This window comes from Argentina silus (assembly GCF_951799395.1).
Source record: "Argentina silus genome assembly, chromosome: 6".
In the NCBI taxonomy this organism is placed as follows: domain Eukaryota; kingdom Metazoa; phylum Chordata; class Actinopteri; order Argentiniformes; family Argentinidae; genus Argentina; species Argentina silus.
In genome coordinates, this window is record NC_139660.1 from 1,188,767 (window position 1) to 1,210,743 (window position 21,977).

The following is a 21,977-nucleotide window of genomic DNA, read 5'->3' on the forward strand; positions in this document are numbered from 1 at the left end:
ACCTGCTGAAGTTCAAACGGAGCATCAGAATGGGGAAGAAAGGTGATTTAAGTAACTTTGAACGTGGCATAGTTGTTGGTGCCAGACGGGCTGGTCTGAATATTTCAGAAACTGCTGATCTACTGGGATTTTCACGCATACCCATCTCTAGGGTTTACAGAGAATGGTCCGAAAAAGAGAAAATATCCAGTGATCGGCAGTTCTCTGGGCAAAAATGCCTTGTTGATGCCAGAGGAGAATGGCCAGACTGGTTCTCGATGATAGAAAGGCAACAGTAACTCAAATAACCTCTCGTGACAACCAAGGTATGCAGAAGACCATCTCTGAACGCACAAAACATCGAACCTTGAAGCAGATGGGCTACAGCAGCAGAAGACCACACCGGGTGCCACTCCTGTCAGCCAACAAATCTGCAGCAACTGCGTGATGCTATCATGTCAATATGGACCAAAATCTCTGAGGAATGTTTCCAGCACCTTATTGAATCTATGCCACAAAGAATTAAGGCAGTTCTGAAGGCAAAAGGGGGTCCAACCCGGTACAAGCAAGGTGAGTGTATATATTATATATATATTTCTACTACTGGTTTGCTTGCATTAGGTTCTGACTCAGTCCACTCATGTTACGGCTATGGAGAGAAACCACTGCGGAACTCGAACGGTGAGAAAAAAATAAAATAATTGTTTCCGCCCGGTTTCGAACCGGGGACCTTTCGCGTGTGAGGCGAACGTGATAACCACTACACTACGGAAACCACATGCCCAACGGTGAGGAGGTGGTGTAGCCGGGAGGCCTGGGTTCGATTCCAAGTCAATGTATGAACACTTTTTGCCTCAGTCCTTTGCTCACGTGGTGCTTCCATGATGCTATATATTTAGCTAACTATATATTTTATCACTGCTGTGGGAACAAAGTTCCCACTCCTAGACAATAAAAAAGGTAGCTCTCCCTGTCAGGGAATTGAACCCTTACACAAAAGTTTGTCTTAAACTCCCTTAACTTTTCCCATTCAATCTCTATTTTTTACTGATATGTAAGCATTGGTGGTTCAGTGGTAGAATTCTCGCCTGCCACGCGGGAGGCCCGGGTTCGATTCCCGGCCAATGCATCAACACTTTTTGCTCTGGTTACTGCTTACCTCTTTGTGCTACATATTTAGCTAACAACTATATTTCGCTACTTGTGTATTGCTTTGCTTGAATTGGGTTCTGACTCAATAAATTAATTCTGAGGAAGGGTCTGTCCAGAAGGGGTAAGTTTGGGTAATGTAAATATTAAGGGCATCAAAGCAAACCCTGGCAAAGCAAAACTATATTTTTGTCTACTACAAATATATGGACAACGGTTTAGGGCACTTGAGCTAAATATTGTAGAATGTATTTGCTATATTGTTTCGTTGAGTAACAAGGTTCCTAATCATAGACAAAAAATGTTGAACTCTCCCCGTCGGGGAATTGACAAGTCTCCCGTGCTCTTAACGTTTCCTTGGAGATGACACTTCAGATGACTGTCGCTCTCGGCTTGCTGAAGTACTGAAAGTCGGAACAGCGCCACAAAAACAACCAGTGGCCATATATTGCACTATAATGCTACGGTTTACCATAGATAATGAATGGGAAAAGTTAAGGGAGCTTCGTGAATCGAGACCGGGCAGAAACAATGTTTTTCCCTTTCAGCCTTAGCGTTTCACACCGCTCCTATAGGATATTGAATTTCCTTCAAAATCCTTGATTCCTTGCGCCCTCTATCCTCGCCTCCTTCTCAAAACTCATTGGAGCAGAATCTAAAGTTCGTCCAACTGCCTTCTCCTCCAATGCATTCTGAGAAAGGGACGAGGAGAGAGGATGCAAGGAATCAATGAAAGATGTATAAATGTTGGATCATAGTCTCCTACACTGGCGGCAATATTTGTAAACACAAATATGGGCATGTCGTTTCCGTAGTGTAGTGGTTATCACGTTCGCCTAACACGCGAAAGGTCCCCGGTTCGAGACCGGGCGGAAACAAATGTTTTCCCTTTCATCACTGTGGCCAGACCCGAAAAGTGTGTTCATCGATCCCTGGTGAGGGAGGAGCTGCTTTTTTCTATTTGAGTCTAAATTATTAAATTTTTCGTACAATAATGTTACGGTTACAGAGATAAACCACCGCGGTAGTTGAATGATGGGAACAATGTAGATGTTGTTCTGATGAGTAAGAGTTGTTCTTTGACAAGAAAAATGTTCCTCTCCCCGTCGGGGAATTGAACCCCGGTCTCCCGCGTGACAGGCGGGGATACTGACCACTATACTAACGAGGACATACTGCACCCCTTGAATTCTTTTATCTGCACATACAGGAAATTGATTTGGTGAGGTTGGTGCATCGACATAAAAAACAAATAGCAAATACTGACAAGAAATTTACAAAATAGCAAAATATTAACAAATTTACAAAAAAGAGCAGCAGAACAATACATCTTGTAGGCTGTGTGAGACTAAGTGGCAATGAGGCTAGAGGCTGTGAAATGGTTGTGGGGCATGTACACTATAAATTAGAATAATAATTATAAATTACACCATCAGTGCATTGTGTGTGTGACAGGGGAGTCCCGGAGTCAGTGAGAGGCAGGGAGCTTGTTTGTGGGCCCTACTGCCATGGGGAAGAAACTGTTCAGGTGGCGCGAAGTTTTAGTTTTGATTGACCGGAACTTTTTGCCAGATGGAAGTCTCTGGAAGAGGTTGTGACCAGGATAGGAAGGAATAGTCTTAAACTCCCTTAACTTTTCCCATTCATTCTCTATCTTTTACTGATATGTAAGCATTGGTGGTTCAGTGGTAGAATTCTCGCCTGCCACGCGGGAGGCCCGGGTTCGATTCCCGGCCAATGCATCAACACTTTTTGCTCTGGTTACTGCTTACCTCTTTGTGCTACATATTTAGCTAACAACTATATTCCGCTACTTGTGTATTGCTTTGCTTTAATTGGGTTCTGACTCAATAAATTAATTCTGAGGAAGGGTCTGTCCAGCAGCTGAAGGGGTAAGTTTGGGTAATGTAAATATTAAAGGGCATCAAAGCAAACCCTGGCATCCCAACATAAATTAAAAAACGAAAAATACAATTTCCAGTATGCCAGTAGGTCAAGTTCGTTCAAATGACATGAATGTCCCAATGATTGGGAAAAAGGTGAATGCATGTCAGAGTATTCTTTAGATACAGACACACAAAATTTTCCTCTCCCCGTCGGGGAATTGAACCCCGGTCTCCCGCGTGACAGGCGGGGATACTTACCACTATACTAACGAGGAGGTGGTATGTGTGAGGGGACTGGGTTCGATTCCCGGCCAATGCACGAACACTTTTCGCCCCAGTCCTTTGCTCACCTGTTGCTTCCATGACGCTACATATTTAGCGATGTGTTTAATCTATGCCACAAAGAATTAAGGCAGTTATGAAGGCAAAAGGGGGTCCAACCCCGTACTAGCAAGGTGAGTGTATATATATATATATATATTTTTTTTTTTTCTACTACTGGTTTACTTGCATTAGGTTCTGACTCAGTCCACTCATGTTACGGCTATGGAGAGAAACCACCGCGGAACTCGAATGTTGATTAAAAAAGAACGAAATTGTTTCCGCCGGTTTCAAACCGCAGACCTTTCGCATGTGATCATCTTTGCGGCGTTACCCTGCAACGATTTCTCCCTCAGCGTCAAAGGACCCCGAACATGACGTCCAAACACAAGCTCGTTCAAACTGAAACCGAGAGACTCCAAGAAACCACAGCGGTACTTGAATAGTGAGAGGAAAACGTTGATGTTTCCACCCGGGGACCTTTCGCGTGTGAGGCGAACGTGATTACCACTACACTACAGAAACCAAGCTTTCAAACACTGCCGCCAGAGTCGGAGACGACAGCCCAATATCTGTGCGTCTTTCATTGTTTCCTTGCTTCCTCTCTCCTCGGCCCTTTCTCATGCATTGGAGAAGGCACTAAGAGGAACTTCAGACTCTGCTCCAAAACTTTTGCTTGAATTGGGTTCTGACTCAATAAATTCATTCTGAAGAAGAGTCTGTCCAGCAGCTGAGAGGGTAAGTTTGGTTAATCTAAATATTAAAAGGCATCAAGCAAGCCCTGCCAGCCCAACACACATTAAAAATGAAAAATACAATTTCCAGTAAGCCAGTAGGTCAAGTTCGTTCAAATGACATGAATGTCCCAATGATTGAGGGTTGAAACTGACTCAGGGAAAAAGATGACTCAGCCCCTCTTCCTCCCCATGTTTCCAACAATAGCTAGCTATGTGTACTGAACTCAATATTCAGTTTTCATTTTAATAAATCCTCTCAGTACACTCATGTTACTCATGTCAGGACAACGATGTTGGGGCTTCGGAGAGAAAACACCACGGTACTTGAATAGTAAGAGGAAAAGCTTAGTGTTTCCGCCCGGTTTCGAACCGGGGACCTTTCGCGTGTGAGGCGAACGTGATAACCACTACACTACGGAAACCATATGAGCATGTGCATTGATGTCACTGAGCCAGCGGCTTCAATGACTCCTTGATTCCTCTCTCCTTTATTGAAACGCATTGGAGGAGAAGGCACTAGTAGGAACGTCAGACTCTGCTCCAACGAGTTTTGAGGAGGAGGCGAGGATAGAGGATGTGAAGAATCAAGGACATTGAAGGAAATACTTCTGAGACGTGTCCGAAAACAATTGTTTCCGCCCGGTCTCGAACCGGGGACCTTTCGCGTGTTAGGCGAACGTGATAACCACTACACTACGGAAACCCTTACTGCTCCTTACTGAAATACTCTCCTCGTTATTTCCTCCTGATGATATCCAGACCGCCTTTTGCCTCAGCCTCTGTTCGTGATCTCTTAGATCATTTCAATTCTAAAATGATGAATGTTATTGATGTCATTGCACCTGTTAGTGTGAAATCAACTTCTGGTAAGCAAAAAGCAACATGGAGAAACATGCATCTGTAAAAATCCCCAAAAAAGAGTGCCGGAAAGCTGAGCGTAAAGAATTTGACTCCCTGCACTCGTGTATGAGACGTAACAATGAACCTGAAACTTGAAATTTGTTCTGTTGAGAAAGAGAATTCCCACTCCTAGACAAGAAAAGGTTCGCTCTCCCCGTCGGGGAATTGAACCCCGGTCTCCCGCGTGACAGGCGGGGATACTGACCACTATACTAACGAGGAGGTGGTATGTGTGAGGGGACTGGGTTCGAGTCCCGGCCAATGCACGTGCTTCCATGACGCTGCATATTTAGCTAACTATATACACTCACCGGCCACTTTATTAGGTACACCTGTTCAACTGCTTGTTAACGCAAATATCTAATCAGCCAATCACATGGCAGCAACTCAATGCATTTAGGCATGTAGACATGGTCAAGACGACCTGCTGAAGTTCAAACGGAGCCTCAGAATGGGGAAGAAAGGTGATTTAAGTGACTTTGAACGTGGCATGGTTGTTGGTGCCAGACGGGCTGGTCTGAATATTTCAGAAACTGCTGATCTACTGGGATTTTCACGCATACCCATCTCTAGGGTTTACAGAGAATGGCCAGAAAAAGAGAAAATATCCAGTGAGCGGCAGTTCTCTGGGCAAAAATGCCTTGTTGATGCCTGAGGTCAGAGGAGAATGGCCAGACTGGTTCTCGATGATAGAAAGGCAACAGAAACTCAAATGACCACTCGTGACAACCAAGGTATGCAGAAGACCATCTCTGAAGGCACAACACATCGAACCTTGAAACAGATGGGCTACAGCAGCAGAAGACCACACCGGGTGCCACTCCTGTCAGCCAACAAATCTGCAGCAACTGCGTGATGCTATCATGTCAATATGGACCAAAATCTCTGAGGAATGTTTCCAGCACCTTATTGAATCTATGCCACAAAGAATTAAGGCAGTTCTGAAGGCAAAAGGGGGTCCAACCCGGTACAAGCAAGGTGAGTGTATATATTATATATATATTTCTACTACTGTAGACATGTTACGGCTATGGAGAGAAACCACTGCGGAACTCGAACGGTGAGAAAAAAATAAAATAATTGTTTCCGCCCGGTTTCGAACCGGGGACCTTTCGCGTGTGAGGCGAACGTGATAACCACTACACTACGGAAACCACATGCCCAACGGTGAGGAGGTGGTGTAGCCGGGAGGCCTGGGTTAGATTCCAAGTCAATGTATGAACACTTTTTGCCTCAGTCCTTTGCTCACGTGGTGCTTCCATGATGCTATATATTTAGCTAACTATTTTTTTATCACTGCTGTGGGAACAAAGTTCCCACTCCTAGACAATAAAAAAGGTAGCTCTCCCTGTCAGGGAATTGAACCCTTACACAAAAGTTTGTCTTAAACTCCCTTAACTTTTCCCATTCAATCTCTATTTTTTACTGATATGTAAGCATTGGTGGTTCAGTGGTAGAATTCTCGCCTGCCACGCGGGAGGCCCGGGTTCGATTCCCGGCCAATGCATCAACACTTTTTGCTCTGGTTACTGCTTACCTCTTTGTGCTACATATTTAGCTAACAACTATATTTCGCTACTTGTGTATTGCTTTGCTTTAATTGGGTTCTGACTCAATAAATTAATTCTGAGGGAGGGTCTGTCCAGCAGCTGAAGGGGTAAGTTTGGGTAATGTAAATATTAAGGGCATCAAAGCAAACCCTGGCATCCCAACACAAATTAAAAAACGAAAAATACAATTTCCAGTATGCCAGTAGGTCAAGTTCGTTCAAATGACATGAATGTCCCAATGATTGGGAAAAAGGTGAATGCATGTCAGAGTATTCTTTAGATACAGACACACAAAAGTTTCCTCTCCCCGTCGGGGAATTGAACCCCGGTCTCCCGCGTGACAGGCGGGGATACTTACCACTATACTAACGAGGAGGTGGTATGTGTGAGGGGACTGGGTTCGATTCCCGGCCAATGCACGAACACTTTTCGCCCCAGTCCGTTGCTCACCTGTTGCTTCCATGACGCTACATATTTAGCGATGTGTTTAATCTATGCCACAAAGAATTAAGCAGTTATGAAGGCAAAAGGGGGTCCAACCCCGTACTAGCAAGGTGAGTGTATATATATTATATATATTTTTCTACTACTGGTTTACTTGCATTAGGTTCTGACTCAGTCCACTCATGTTACGGCTATGGAGAGAAACCACCGCGGAACTCGAATGTTGATTAAAAAAGAACGAAATTGTTTCCGCCGGTTTCAAACCGCAGACCTTTCGCATGTGACCAGCAGTACGGGCCCTTTCATCTTTGCGGCGTTACCCTGCAACGATTTCTCCCTCAGCGTCAAAGGACCCCGAACATGACGTCCAAACACAAGCTCGTTCAGACTGAAACCGAGAGACTCCAAGAAACCACCGCGGTACTTGAACAGTGAGAGGAAAACGTTGATGTTTCCACCCGGGGACCTTTCGCGTGTGAGGCGAACGTGATTACCACTACACTACAGAAACCAAGCTTTCAAACACTGCCGCCAGAGTCGGAGACGACAGCCCAATATCTGTGCGTCTTTCATTGTTTCCTTGCTTCCTCTCTCCTCGGCCCTTTCTCATGCATTGGAGAAGGCACTAAGAGGAACTTCAGACTCTGCTCCAAAACTTTTGCTTGAATTGGGTTCTGACTCAATAAATTCATTCTGAAGAAGAGTCTGTCCAGCAGCTGAGAGGGTAAGTTTGGTTAATCTAAATATTAAAAGGCATCAAGCAAGCCCTGCCAGCCCAACACACATTAAAAATGAAAAATACAATTTCCAGTAAGCCAGTAGGTCAAGTTCGTTCAAATGACATGAATGTCCCAATGATTGAGGGTTGAAACTGACTCAGGGAAAAAGATGACTCAGCCCCTCTTCCTCCCCATGTTTCCAACAATAGCTAGCTATGTGTACTGAACTCAATATTCAGTTTTCATTTTAATAAATCCTCTCAGTACACTCATGTTACTCATGTCAGGACAACGATGTTGGGGCTTCGGAGAGAAAACACCACGGTACTTGAATAGTAAGAGGAAAAGCTTAGTGTTTCCGCCCGGTTTCGAACCGGGGACCTTTCGCGTGTGAGGCGAACGTGATAACCACTACACTACGGAAACCATATGAGCATGTGCATTGATGTCACTGAGCCAGCGGCTTCAATGACTCCTTGATTCCTCTCTCCTTTATTGAAACGCATTGGAGGAGAAGGCACTAGTAGGAACGTCAGACTCTGCTCCAACGAGTTTTGAGGAGGAGGCGAGGATAGAGGATGTGAAGAATCAAGGACATTGAAGGAAATACTTCTGAGACGTGTCCGAAAACAATTGTTTCCGCCCGGTCTCGAACCGGGGACCTTTCGCGTGTTAGGCGAACGTGATAACCACTACACTACGGAAACCCTTACTGCTCCTTACTGAAATACTCTCCTCGTTATTTCCTCCTGATGATATCCAGACCGCCTTTTGCCTCAGCCTCTGTTCGTGATCTCTTAGATCATTTCAATTCTAAAATGATGAATGTTATTGATGTCATTGCACCTGTTAGTGTGAAATCAACTTCTGGTAAGCAAAAAGCAACATGGAGAAACATGCATCTGTAAAAATCCCCAAAAAAGAGTGCCGGAAAGCTGAGCGTAAAGAATTTGACTCCCTGCACTCGTGTATGAGACGTAACAATGAACCTGAAACTTGAAATTTGTTCTGTTGAGAAAGAGAATTCCCACTCCTAGACAAGAAAAGGTTCGCTCTCCCCGTCGGGGAATTGAACCCCGGTCTCCCGCGTGACAGGCGGGGATACTGACCACTATACTAACGAGGAGGTGGTATGTGTGAGGGGACTGGGTTCGAGTCCCGGCCAATGCACGTGCTTCCATGACGCTGCATATTTAGCTAACTATATACACTCACCGGCCACTTTATTAGGTACACCTGTTCAACTGCTTGTTAACGCAAATATCTAATCAGCCAATCACATGGCAGCAACTCAATGCATTTAGGCATGTAGACATGGTCAAGACGACCTGCTGAAGTTCAAACGGAGCCTCAGAATGGGGAAGAAAGGTGATTTAAGTGACTTTGAACGTGGCATGGTTGTTGGTGCCAGACGGGCTGGTCTGAATATTTCAGAAACTGCTGATCTACTGGGATTTTCACGCATACCCATCTCTAGGGTTTACAGAGAATGGCCAGAAAAAGAGAAAATATCCAGTGAGCGGCAGTTCTCTGGGCAAAAATGCCTTGTTGATGCCTGAGGTCAGAGGAGAATGGCCAGACTGGTTCTCGATGATAGAAAGGCAACAGAAACTCAAATGACCACTCGTGACAACCAAGGTATGCAGAAGACCATCTCTGAAGGCACAACACATCGAACCTTGAAACAGATGGGCTACAGCAGCAGAAGACCACACCGGGTGCCACTCCTGTCAGCCAACAAATCTGCAGCAACTGCGTGATGCTATCATGTCAATATGGACCAAAATCTCTGAGGAATGTTTCCAGCACCTTATTGAATCTATGCCACAAAGAATTAAGGCAGTTCTGAAGGCAAAAGGGGGTCCAACCCGGTACAAGCAAGGTGAGTGTATATATTATATATATATTTCTACTACTGTAGACATGTTACGGCTATGGAGAGAAACCACTGCGGAACTCGAACGGTGAGAAAAAAATAAAATAATTGTTTCCGCCCGGTTTCGAACCGGGGACCTTTCGCGTGTGAGGCGAACGTGATAACCACTACACTACGGAAACCACATGCCCAACGGTGAGGAGGTGGTGTAGCCGGGAGGCCTGGGTTCGATTCCAAGTCAATGTATGAACACTTTTTGCCTCAGTCCTTTGCTCACGTGGTGCTTCCATGATGCTATATATTTAGCTAACTATTTTTTTATCACTGCTGTGGGAACAAAGTTCCCACTCCTAGACAATAAAAAAGGTAGCTCTCCCTGTCAGGGAATTGAACCCTTACACAAAAGTTTGTCTTAAACTCCCTTAACTTTTCCCATTCAATCTCTATTTTTTACTGATATGTAAGCATTGGTGGTTCAGTGGTAGAATTCTCGCCTGCCACGCGGGAGGCCCGGGTTCGATTCCCGGCCAATGCATCAACACTTTTTGCTCTGGTTACTGCTTACCTCTTTGTGCTACATATTTAGCTAACAACTATATTTCGCTACTTGTGTATTGCTTTGCTTTAATTGGGTTCTGACTCAATAAATTAATTCTGAGGGAGGGTCTGTCCAGCAGCTGAAGGGGTAAGTTTGGGTAATGTAAATATTAAGGGCATCAAAGCAAACCCTGGCATCCCAACACAAATTAAAAAACGAAAAATACAATTTCCAGTATGCCAGTAGGTCAAGTTCGTTCAAATGACATGAATGTCCCAATGATTGGGAAAAAGGTGAATGCATGTCAGAGTATTCTTTAGATACAGACACACAAAAGTTTCCTCTCCCCGTCGGGGAATTGAACCCCGGTCTCCCGCGTGACAGGCGGGGATACTTACCACTATACTAACGAGGAGGTGGTATATGCCAAGGGACTGGGTTCGAGTCCCGGCCAATGCACAAACACTTTTTGCCCCAGTCCTTTGCTCACCTGTTGCTTCCATGACGCTACATATTTAGCGATGTGTTGAATCTAAGAATTAAGGCAGTTATGAAGGCAAAAGGGGGTCCAACCCCGTACTAGCAAGGTGAGTGTATATATTATATATATTTTTCTACTACTGGTTGGCTTGCATTAGGTTCTGACTCAGTCCACTCATGTTACGGCTATGGAGAGAAACCACCGCGGAACTCGAATGTTGATTAAAAAAGAACGAAATTGTTTCCGCCGGTTTCAAACCGCAGACCTTTCGCATGTGACCAGCAGTACGGGCCCTTTCATCTTTGCGGCGTTACCCTGCAACGATTTCTCCCTCAGCGTCAAAGGACCCCGAACATGACGTCCAAACACAAGCTCGTTCAAACTGAAACCGAGAGACTCCAAGAAACCACCGCGGTACTTGAACAGTGAGAGGAAAACGTTGATGTTTCCACCCGGGGACCTTTCGCGTGTGAGGCGAACGTGATTACCACTACACTACAGAAACCAAGCTTTCAAACACTGCCGCCAGAGTCGGAGACGACAGCCCAATATCTGTGCGTCTTTCATTGTTTCCTTGCTTCCTCTCTCCTCGGCCCTTTCTCATGCATTGGAGAAGGCACTAAGAGGAACTTCAGACTCTGCTCCAAAACTTTGGCTTAAACTCCCTTAACTTTTCCCGTTCATTCTCTATTTTTTAAGGCTATGTAAGCATTGGTGGTTCAGTGGTAGAATTCTCGCCTGCCACGCGGTTCAATTCCCGGCCAATGCATGAACACTTTTTGCTCTGGTCACTGCTTACCTCTTTGTGGTACTTTTGCTACTTGTGTATTGCTTTGCTTGAATTGGGTTCTGACTCAATAAATTTATTCTGAAGAAGAGTCTGTCCAGCAGCTGAAGGGGTAAGTTTGGGTAATGTAAATATTAAAGGGCATCAAAGCAAGCCCTGCCAGCCCAACACACATTAAAAATGAAAAATACAATTTCCAGTAAGCCAGTAGGTCAAGTTCGTTCAAATGACATGAATGTCCCAATGATTGAGGGTTGAAACTGACTCAGGGAAAAAGATGACTCAGCCCCTCTTCCTCCCCATGTTTCCAACAATAGCTAGCTATGTGTACTGAACTCAATATTCAGTTTTCATTTTAATAAATCCTCTCAGTACACTCATGTTACTCATGTCAGGACAACGATGTTGGGGCTTCGGAGAGAAAACACCACGGTACTTGAATAGTAAGAGGAAAAGCTTAGTGTTTCCGCCCGGTTTCGAACCGGGGACCTTTCGCGTGTGAGGCGAACGTGATAACCACTACGCTACGGAAACCATATGAGCATGTGCATTGATGTCACTGAGCCAGCGGCTTCAATGACTCCTTGATTCCTCTCTCCTTTATCGAAACGCATTGGAGGAGAAGGCACTAGTAGGAACGTCAGACTCTGCTCCAACGAGTTTTGAGAAGGAGGCGAGGATAGAGGATGTGAAGAATCAAGGACATTGAAGGAAATACTTCTGAGACGTGTCCGAAAACAATTGTTTCCGCCCGGTCTCGAACCGGGGACCTTTCGCGTGTTAGGCGAACGTGATAACCACTACACTACGGAAACCCTTACTGCTCCTTACTGAAATACTCTCCTCGTTATTTCCTCCTGATGATATCCAGACCGCCTTTTGCCTCAGCCTCTGTTCGTGATCTCTTAGATCATTTCAATTCTAAAATGATGAATGTTATTGATGTCATTGCACCTGTTAGTGTGAAATCAACTTCTGGTAAGCAAAAAGCAACATGGAGAAACATGCATCTGTAAAAATCCCCAAAAAAGAGTGCCGGAAAGCTGAGCGTAAAGAATTTGACTCCCTGCACTCGTGTATGAGACGTAACAATGAACCTGAAACTTGAAATTTGTTCTGTTGAGAAAGAGAATTCCCACTCCTAGACAAGAAAAGGTAGCTCTCCCTGTCAGGGAATTGAACCCTTACACAAAAGTTTGTCTTAAACTCCCTTAACTTTTCCCATTCAATCTCTATTTTTTACTGATATGTAAGCATTGGTGGTTCAGTGGTAGAATTCTCGCCTGCCACGCGGGAGGCCCGGGTTCGATTCCCGGCCAATGCATCAACACTTTTTGCTCTGGTTACTGCTTACCTCTTTGTGCTACATATTTAGCTAACAACTATATTTCGCTACTTGTGTATTGCTTTGCTTTAATTGGGTTCTGACTCAATAAATTAATTCTGAGGAAGGGTCTGTCCAGCAGCTGAAGGGGTAAGTTTGGGTAATGTAAATATTAAGGGCATCAAAGCAAACCCTGGCATCCCAACACAAATTAAAAAACGAAAAATACAATTTCCAGTATGCCAGTAGGTCAAGTTCGTTCAAATGACATGAATGTCCCAATGATTGGGAAAAAGGTGAATGCATGTCAGAGTATTCTTTAGATACAGACACACAAAAGTTTCCTCTCCCCGTCGGGGAATTGAACCCCGGTCTCCCGCGTGACAGGCGGGGATACTTACCACTATACTAACGAGGAGGTGGTATATGCCAAGGGACTGGGTTCGAGTCCCGGCCAATGCACAAACACTTTTTGCCCCAGTCCTTTGCTCACCTGTTGCTTCCATGACGCTACATATTTAGCGATGTGTTGAATCTAAGAATTAAGGCAGTTATGAAGGCAAAAGGGGGTCCAACCCCGTACTAGCAAGGTGAGTGTATATATTATATATATTTTTCTACTACTGGTTTACTTGCATTAGGTTCTGACTCAGTCCACTCATGTTACGGCTATGGAGAGAAACCACCGCGGAACTCGAATGTTGATTAAAAAAGAACGAAATTGTTTCCGCCGGTTTCAAACCGCAGACCTTTCGCATGTGACCAGCAGTACGGGCCCTTTCATCTTTGCGGCGTTACCCTGCAACGATTTCTCCCTCAGCGTCAAAGGACCCCGAACATGACGTCCAAACACAAGCTCGTTCAGACTGAAACCGAGAGACTCCAAGAAACCACCGCGGTACTTGAACAGTGAGAGGAAAACGTTGATGTTTCCACCCGGGGACCTTTCGCGTGTGAGGCGAACGTGATTACCACTACACTACAGAAACCAAGCTTTCAAACACTGCCGCCAGAGTCGGAGACGACAGCCCAATATCTGTGCGTCTTTCATTGTTTCCTTGCTTCCTCTCTCCTCGGCCCTTTCTCATGCATTGGAGAAGGCACTAAGAGGAACTTCAGACTCTGCTCCAAAACTTTGGCTTAAACTCCCTTAACTTTTCCCGTTCATTCTCTATTTTTTAAGGCTATGTAAGCATTGGTGGTTCAGTGGTAGAATTCTCGCCTGCCACGAGGTTCAATTCCCGGCCAATGCATGAACACTTTTTGCTCTGGTCACTGCTTACCTCTTTGTGGTACTTTTGCTACTTGTGTATTGCTTTGCTTGAATTGGGTTCTGACTCAATAAATTTATTCTGAAGAAGAGTCTGTCCAGCAGCTGAAGGGGTAAGTTTGGGTAATGTAAATATTAAAGGGCATCAAAGCAAGCCCTGCCAGCGCAACAACAATTAAAAAAAAAAAATACAATTACCAGTAAGCCAGTAGGTCATCTTAGTTCAAATGACATGAATGTTCCAATGATTGAGGGTTGAAACTGACTCAGGGAAAAAGATGACTCAGCCCCTCTTCCTCCCCATGTTTCCAACAATAGCTAGCTATGTGTACTCCCCACTATCCCCCTGTACAAATTAAAAAAAAAAAAAAGTAATTCTTCCTTCTTCTAGTATTGTGACTGCCAATGGCCCCTGGTCCTAGCATAATAGACAATCATCTCAGTACAAAAATGTTACAGCCTTGGAGAGAAACCATCCCAGTACTTAATTATAATTGTAAGAAGTGTTTCCGCCCGGTTTTGAACCAGAGACCATTTGCGTTTGAGGTGACCTGATTATTCGTCATGAATTAGATTTCAGGTTTCATGTTTTCAACAATAGCTAGCTATGTGTACTGAACTCAATATTCGAAAAAAAAGAACAAAATTGTTTCCGCCCTTTGCTCACGTGGTGCTTCCATGATGCTATATATTTTGCTAACTATATATTTTATCACTGCTGGTTTGCTAGGAACAAAGTTCCCACTCCTAGACAATAAAAAAGGTAGCTCTCCCTGTCAGGGAATTGAACCCTTACGCAAAAGTTAGTCTTAAACTCCCTTAACTTTTCCCATTCAATCTCTATTTTTTACTGATATGTAAGCATTGGTGGTTCAGTGGTAGAATTCTCGCCTGCCACGCGGGAGGCCCGGGTTCGATTCCCGGCCAATGCATCAACACTTTTTGCTCTGGTTACTGCTTACCTCTTTGTGCTACATATTTAGCTAACAACTATATTTCGCTACTTGTGTATTGCTTTGCTTGAATTAGGTTCTCACGCAATAAATTAATTCTGAGGAAGGGTCTGTCCAGCAGCTGAAGGGGTAAGTTTGGGTAATGTAAATATTAAAGGCATCAAAGCAAACCCTGGCATCCCAACACAAATTAAAAATGAAAAACACAATTTCCAGTATGCCAGTAGGTCAAGTTCGTTCAAATGACATGAATGTCCCAATGATTGGGAAAAAGGTGAATGCATGTCAAGAGTCTTCTTTAGATACAGACACACAAAATGTAGCTCTCCCCGTCGGGGAATTGAACATTTCCTATGGTAGTGAATGAAAGTCTAACTAAAGTGTAGCTAAATAATGTCGAACGTATTTGCTATATTGTTCTGTTGACTAAGAGACTTCAATTTCCTGTGGTAGTGAATGAAAGTCAGAACAGTGGAGCAGCGTGTGGCAGAAACAAATATTATATGGAAAATACATGGAAAACGGCTTAGGGCACTTGATCTAAATAATGTCGAACATATTTTCGATATTGTTGAGTACGTAAGTAAGTAAGTAAGTAAGTAAGTAAGAGAGTTGCCACTCCTAGACAAGAAAATTGTAGCTCTCCCCGTCGGGGAATTGAACCCCGGTCTCCCGCGTGACAGGCGGGGATACTGACCACTATACTAACGAGGAGCTGTTCTCTGAGCTCACTGTTCTTGGGAAAAAAAGAATGGGGATATATTGTGATATACTTGACATATCAGCAGAAAGTTGCTTCGTGTCTATTATATCTATAACTATATATGCATTTGTACACATTTAGAAATATTCTACTGTTTAACAAGCTGTTGTTGGGTGAAAAACAGAGAACAAGTTCACCGCGCAAACGGCTCAGTACTCTGGACCGTTGGACGAATAGGCGCCTTTTTTAACCCTTTGCCTGAATGACTTTCTTGCAATGTTGACACGGGGGATACCGCTGAATGTATCTGGAGCATGTTTGAGTTACAACATACTTGCTCTGTCTTTGCTTCCATATGGTTCTTTGCTGACGCTTCAGATACTCTTATCTGACTGCCTATGAAATAATGTATCATCACTAAAACAAACTACAATGTTAATTTCGAATTGAAACATCACAATCTAAACTATAAAATTACAATAACTGTGGTCTGACTAACCTTTTCAAGTCTCAAGTCTTTGGAGGGCCTCCTCTTTACATGTTTGACGTGCATTCCTGCCCGAAACACATGAAATTAGCTGCTACATATCGGCTCACATGAGTAACGACGCTAACGTCAGTTCAGCTCCACGCCAGCCAGCTGGTCACGAAGAGCAGGGAGAGGCTGAGGTCCTTATACCATCAACCTCTCCCAACAACTCCACTGTTCACTCGAGCCACTCTGATTCTGTGTGAGTCAACGATTAAACAGATTAAATATCAATTTACAATACCTAGGATTATATTTCGGCAAGTTTATTATGGGTTGCAAACGTAGTTCATGCCATCAAAAGTCGAGCGCTTCGCATTCTGCCGGTGAAAACTGGGGGCGGGCCTTGTGGTCGACCAGCCCAGAGCGATAGGCCGAGCCCTGTTAAAGGACAGGTGAATCCACCTGTTACGTGTCTGTCACAGCGACCTGACAGGTCAGGTAGAGAAAACAATAACTAACAACCTAATCCATGCGGTTCACCACAGGCCACAGCTCTGTGTCCAGTTCATCCTTTCATGTAGCAAACCTGTGGTTTTAACTCAATAGTTCACAAATGATTTTTGTAGTAAACTGTCAATAAGCAAACATGTTTATTCACCATGACCATTCACATTTGTTTTTTTATTACAATAAGAACAATATAATGTGGATTCAGTAGTTTATTCTGTCACTCATTTCTTAAAATGAGTTGCTGTGCATGTGCAGTACTCTGTGTGTAACAACACCTACTGTAGTAATATCTCATATCAACACACTAGTAACACTAGCTGGGACTATCGATGTAGAATCTTCTGTCTTCAGGATTGGTTGAGTAGACAATAATTTGTACAACTCACACTGTGGTTGTACTGTACATCATCGTATGTGACAGCTACAAATTACATTCCAGTGGGCACTGTTGGAGAATTCTTTACAATATATTTCCAATGATTGCTGCCTAGCAGTGCCTCCAATGTTGTCACCAATAAACCCCCAAAAAGTGTAATGTCTGTACAATCTCAGTACGATAATGTGACGACTACGGAGAGAAACCACCGCGAACGTGATAACCACTACACTACGGAAACCATGTGAGCGACGTCTATGTGTGGTGACGTCATTGATCCAGCGGCCATAGATCCTTCGGGTGTTCACAAACACTGCCGCCTGAGTGGGAGACTAAATATCCAGGTCAATATCTGTGCGTCTTTCATTGATTCCTTGCATCCTCTCTCCTCGTCCCTTTCTCATAATGCATTTGAGGAGAAGGCACTAGGAGGAACATCAGACTCGGCTCCCATTGGAGGAGAAGGCACTAGGAGGAACATCAGACTCGGCTCCCATTGGAGGAGAAGGCACTTGGAGTAACTTCAGATTCTGCTCCAATGAGTTTTGCGAAGGAGGCGAGGATAGAGGACGCGAGAAATCAAGGATATTGGTTAGGGTTAGGAGATGTGTTTTTGAGATGTGTCCGAGTAAAAGCGTTCTACCCCATTAATGAAAAGGAAAAGATTTGTTTCCGCCCGGTCTCGAACCGGGGACCTTTCGCGTGTTAGGCGAACGTGATAACCACTACACTACGGAAACCCTGAGAAGTGTTTGCAACGCTAGCTAACTATGTTTGGTGTTGTCTGGTGTTGAACTTTTTATTCAGTTTTCATTGATACACCATCATCTCAGGACAACATTGTTACAGTCGGGAGAGAAACCACCGCGGTTCTTGAGTGGTAAAAATAAGTGTTTCCGCCCGGTTTCGAACCGGGGACCTTTCGCGTGTGAGGCGAACGTGATAACCACTACACTACGGAAACGGTATCATTGAGAAAAACATTGTACTGTAAAGAATTATACAATTAAAGTTATATAAATTCTATTATACACTGCCGGTTTGAAGAAAAAAATGTCTCGGTTGCTTGGAGATGACTGTTGTTCTCCGCTTGCTGAAGTACTGAATGTCGGAACAGCGCCACAAAACCAACCAGTGGCCTACAATGTATTACACTACTAAACTCAACCGCTATGGCTAATAGCTGTTTCTGCCACACGCTGCTTCAGTGGTAATTGAAGCTTGCTTGACGGCTAGCTCTCTAACAGTCATTAAAGAGAACTAGATTTACCCTCAAATGCACACGCTGCCTCAGTGGCGTGGCCGGTCGCGGGTTCTCGTAACAGAGATGATTTACCTTTTATTGACATTTTCTTGCAGTGCTTTCAGACTGGGTTCGCCGCTATCTCGCCGCTTACTTACTTACTACAAAACCAACAGGTATAACTTTAACTGCATACATTGTACGCGGTACACACGGAGCTCCTCGTTAGTATAGTGGTCAGTATCCCCGCCTGTCACGCGGGAGACCGGGGTTCAATTCCCCGACGGGGAGAGCAACTTTTTTTTCCTTCCCAGGAGTAGGAACTGTTGTTACTCAACGGAACAATATATCAAATACACTGCATTGTTTACCTCAAGTGCCCTATAACCTTTTTAAAATACCCTTTTCCATTTATTTGCTATGGTAGTGCTAAACTAAACTTACTGGCCATAATATCTGTTTCCGCCACACGCTGCTTCAGTGGCACTATTCCGACATTCATTCACTACCAGAGGAAATGGAACCCTCTTAGTCAACAGAATATAGCAAATAAATATGTAGCACAAAGAGGTAAGCAGTAACCAGAGCAAAAAGTGTTGATGCATTGGCCGGGAATCGAACCCGGGCCTCCCGCGTGGCAGGCGAGAATTCTACCACTGAACCACCAATGCTTACATATCAGTACATCTGAACCTATTACTTTAAATACTATATTCCGTACTGTATATGGTACTATAAATACACAAATCAACAGTACAGCGTACCGTACGATATCGCAATCGCATACCGTTTCTGAAATGGTCATAATAGCACGCAATACTTCCGGGTATGATGGCAAATGTTCATAGAGGTTCTTTTGATGTCTTTTCAAGTGGTGTACTTGTTACGTGACAACACCACCGGGTGGCGCTCTAGTACTTCCCAATAACTTCACAAGCAAAATATTTGCCTCTTCCATAATAACTGTCATCTGAGATTTACTTGGAACGCTTCATTCAACAATGTACAGTGCTTTTGGTCTGTTAGGAAACCTCGAGGACACTCACAAATATGAAATTCAAGTATCAAAATTCATAGGAGGACACTAACAAGCTGAAAAGGGACAAGTAAAGTAAAAAATCACGTGAAATCATCAATGCATTAGGCATCACATTACATGTTTTACATGTTCTTTTCTATTTAAAAAAATGCGGTAGGGTCAAGGGTACGGCCAGCGGTAGGGTCGTACTCTGTAGGGTTTTGGTTTTGTGGCTTTCAGTACTTCAGCAACTTTTGTTTTTGTTCAATGACATAGGACCAAGGTTTATTTGTTATATATTATATGATTAAAACAAATATTTTGTCAAATTGTTCATGGGGGGGGGGGTCAAATGTCTCAAGCCTACACAGTCCAGTAAAGTAAGGAATGTTTGTACGACGCAAGAGACATTTTTATTTATTTTATCCCTGGCTCTTACCGTCCGTGTGATGTTGTTTCTTCAATCGACATCTCACCTTCAATGGGATTAGATTGAACTAAATTGCTATACAATAATAGATTTCCTTTTTTCATGAAGGTCAAACTGTTGGATTGAATTTAGTTGACAAATTAACAGGATTGACAACCAATTATTTTGTTGTTTTTTAATAAACATGTATTTCAAATACAATTCTCTGCATGTCTCTGTAATGATTAATTCAGAACTATAGTACAATGGTCTTACACATTGTGTCAACTGTGGTGGAGGTTCTGTCTATGCTCCATCACTTTTTCTTTTTCTCCCCTGGGTCCCCAGAGGTCCCCTTCGGCACTCGGAAGCGTGTCTTCTGGGAATATAGCAGATTCCTGGCGAAGATCCGTGGGATGTGGCCCATATACAAGAGAAGAGCCAGGGTCATTCCTGAAAAGAGGATCTGTGTGTTATCCAGCTTCTTAACACATCATCACAATATCAGACCAATCAAAAGATAAGATATTTTGGCAATGGTGTATTGTTATGATGTGCACTGTGTAGACTTGAATTGAGTTTACTACTGTTTATATTTTTGAATGGACTTACCAGTCACAGGCCCAAGCCAGTAGACCATTATGTACTCCATCAAGGTGAATCCAGGACAGTAGAAGGTAAGGCCATAGGCAAGGGAAGGGTTCAGGTATGCTGAGGTATAACCGCTGGCTGGGAGAGCAAAGACAAGATATATGCAGGAGGACCATGTATCAGGGTCATTTTTATCGATGATATTTTAAGAAGAGCCTCCCACTGCATTTAAACATTATACTTTCAGGTCCAGAGAAAGCGGACACAACACATTTTCCTCTGACATGTAACACAAAAGGAAACAGCCATGAGGTAAGCGACTGCTTACCTGCGTGGGTCAGGAACGTCAGCGTGAGGGCAATGAGGGGCACTCTGAGCAGGGCAGACCTCCGTCGCAGACCGAGGTAGAGTAAATGAAAGACCAGTGCGCACACACACTCTGTAAAGACCCCCTGCAGCAGGGGGACCCGCAGGGCAGTACTGCACTCCCTCCACATCAGGTTCTTAATCATGTGCATGTCCGTGAGCTCCAAGGCCCAGTAGTAGCCGGCAACAAGCAGGGCCAGGTGTGCACCCAGGAACTGGGCACCCACAGCCAGCAGGGTGGGCAGGGTAGCAGCCTCCAACGTCAGGAACTTCATCAGCGCCAGGGAGGGATTCCCAAGGGAACCGGCACAGATCAGGCCTTGGGTCAGCAGCACCACAAACAGTACGGTTAGGGTCACGTCCGGACCCAGCCCCCCAGCCCATTCGCCCACCTCTATGATGGTCTGCACCTCCAGCCAGCACGCCACCAGCATAAAGGAGGCGCCGAACTCAACCGCCAAGCTCAGGCGTGGCCACTTTCTGAACAGGCCTACGATGGCGGCGCCAAACGCCACAACAGCCAGAAAGTAACCAAGGGAGACATTGAGTCCAGACATGGTCACAGGTACGACACCTCTCTGGTGCTGCTTACAGGGAAATGAATGAGTCACTGGCTATCAGAGTCTGGTTGTTGTGAGTGACAACGTGGCACATGGAGACACATATGTCTTATCACAGAAACACCAGCTTTTCGTCCCACACCCCCTGCCAAAACACACACTGCCTTTTCAAGGTCAGGTCGGAGCACCTTACTACACCGATTTGGGCAAAGTACGACACCCAGAGTCATAGGTAGACCAGAGTAGCTAACCAAGGCCTAATTCACACTACAGAGCCAAACTCAACTGCCACCATAGTTGCTGAAACAGTGCTGGAAAGGACAATGTAAAAAATAAACATATATACATATATATATAATGCCTAGAAATGATCTCCTTGGTCCAAACGGGGAACACATCCCCATGTTCATAGCATAGGCTTAATTACTTTGCCAATTGTTGCAAATTGTGTGGTTTAAATGAGGCAAAACATTGATTGATGATATTTCATAAGTACAACCACTCAAGACTAAAGCAAAACACATTTGAAGTAAACCTCAGCTACACTTCCATGGTCAGTGTTGTTAGTCTTTAAAATGAACATTAAAGTGAATCCCAGCTCCAGAGCAGCGCTTCATCCGGGTCCTCTGGGCCCCAGAAACCATCCAGCAACATTCACACTTCCGCTTTCGTCTTTCGCGGCTTCAAAATAAAAGCCCGAGTTAAAACGTGAATGAAAAGTGACGGCATCACAATATTTTCCTCTTGTTTATGCTGAAATAACCACAAATTACCCAACAGAAAGTATATATAACCTTGAGCTTTAAAATGTACAT

At 44.2% G+C, this 21,977-nt stretch overlaps 1 protein-coding gene across 1 annotated transcript; it reads right to left on the reverse strand.

Moving 5' to 3' along the window:
* Positions 1 to 19,961: 19,961 nt before the first annotated feature.
* On the reverse strand, positions 19,962 to 21,159 carry aqp12 (aquaporin 12; the record flags this gene model as incomplete). Its single annotated transcript, XM_083672600.1, has 3 exons — positions 19,962 to 20,098; positions 20,258 to 20,374; positions 20,565 to 21,159. The coding sequence occupies 3 exons, from the start codon at positions 21,157 to 21,159 to the stop codon at positions 19,962 to 19,964; spliced, it is 849 nt and encodes a 282-aa protein (XP_083528726.1).
* Between the last annotated feature and the right edge of the window lie 818 nt (positions 21,160 to 21,977).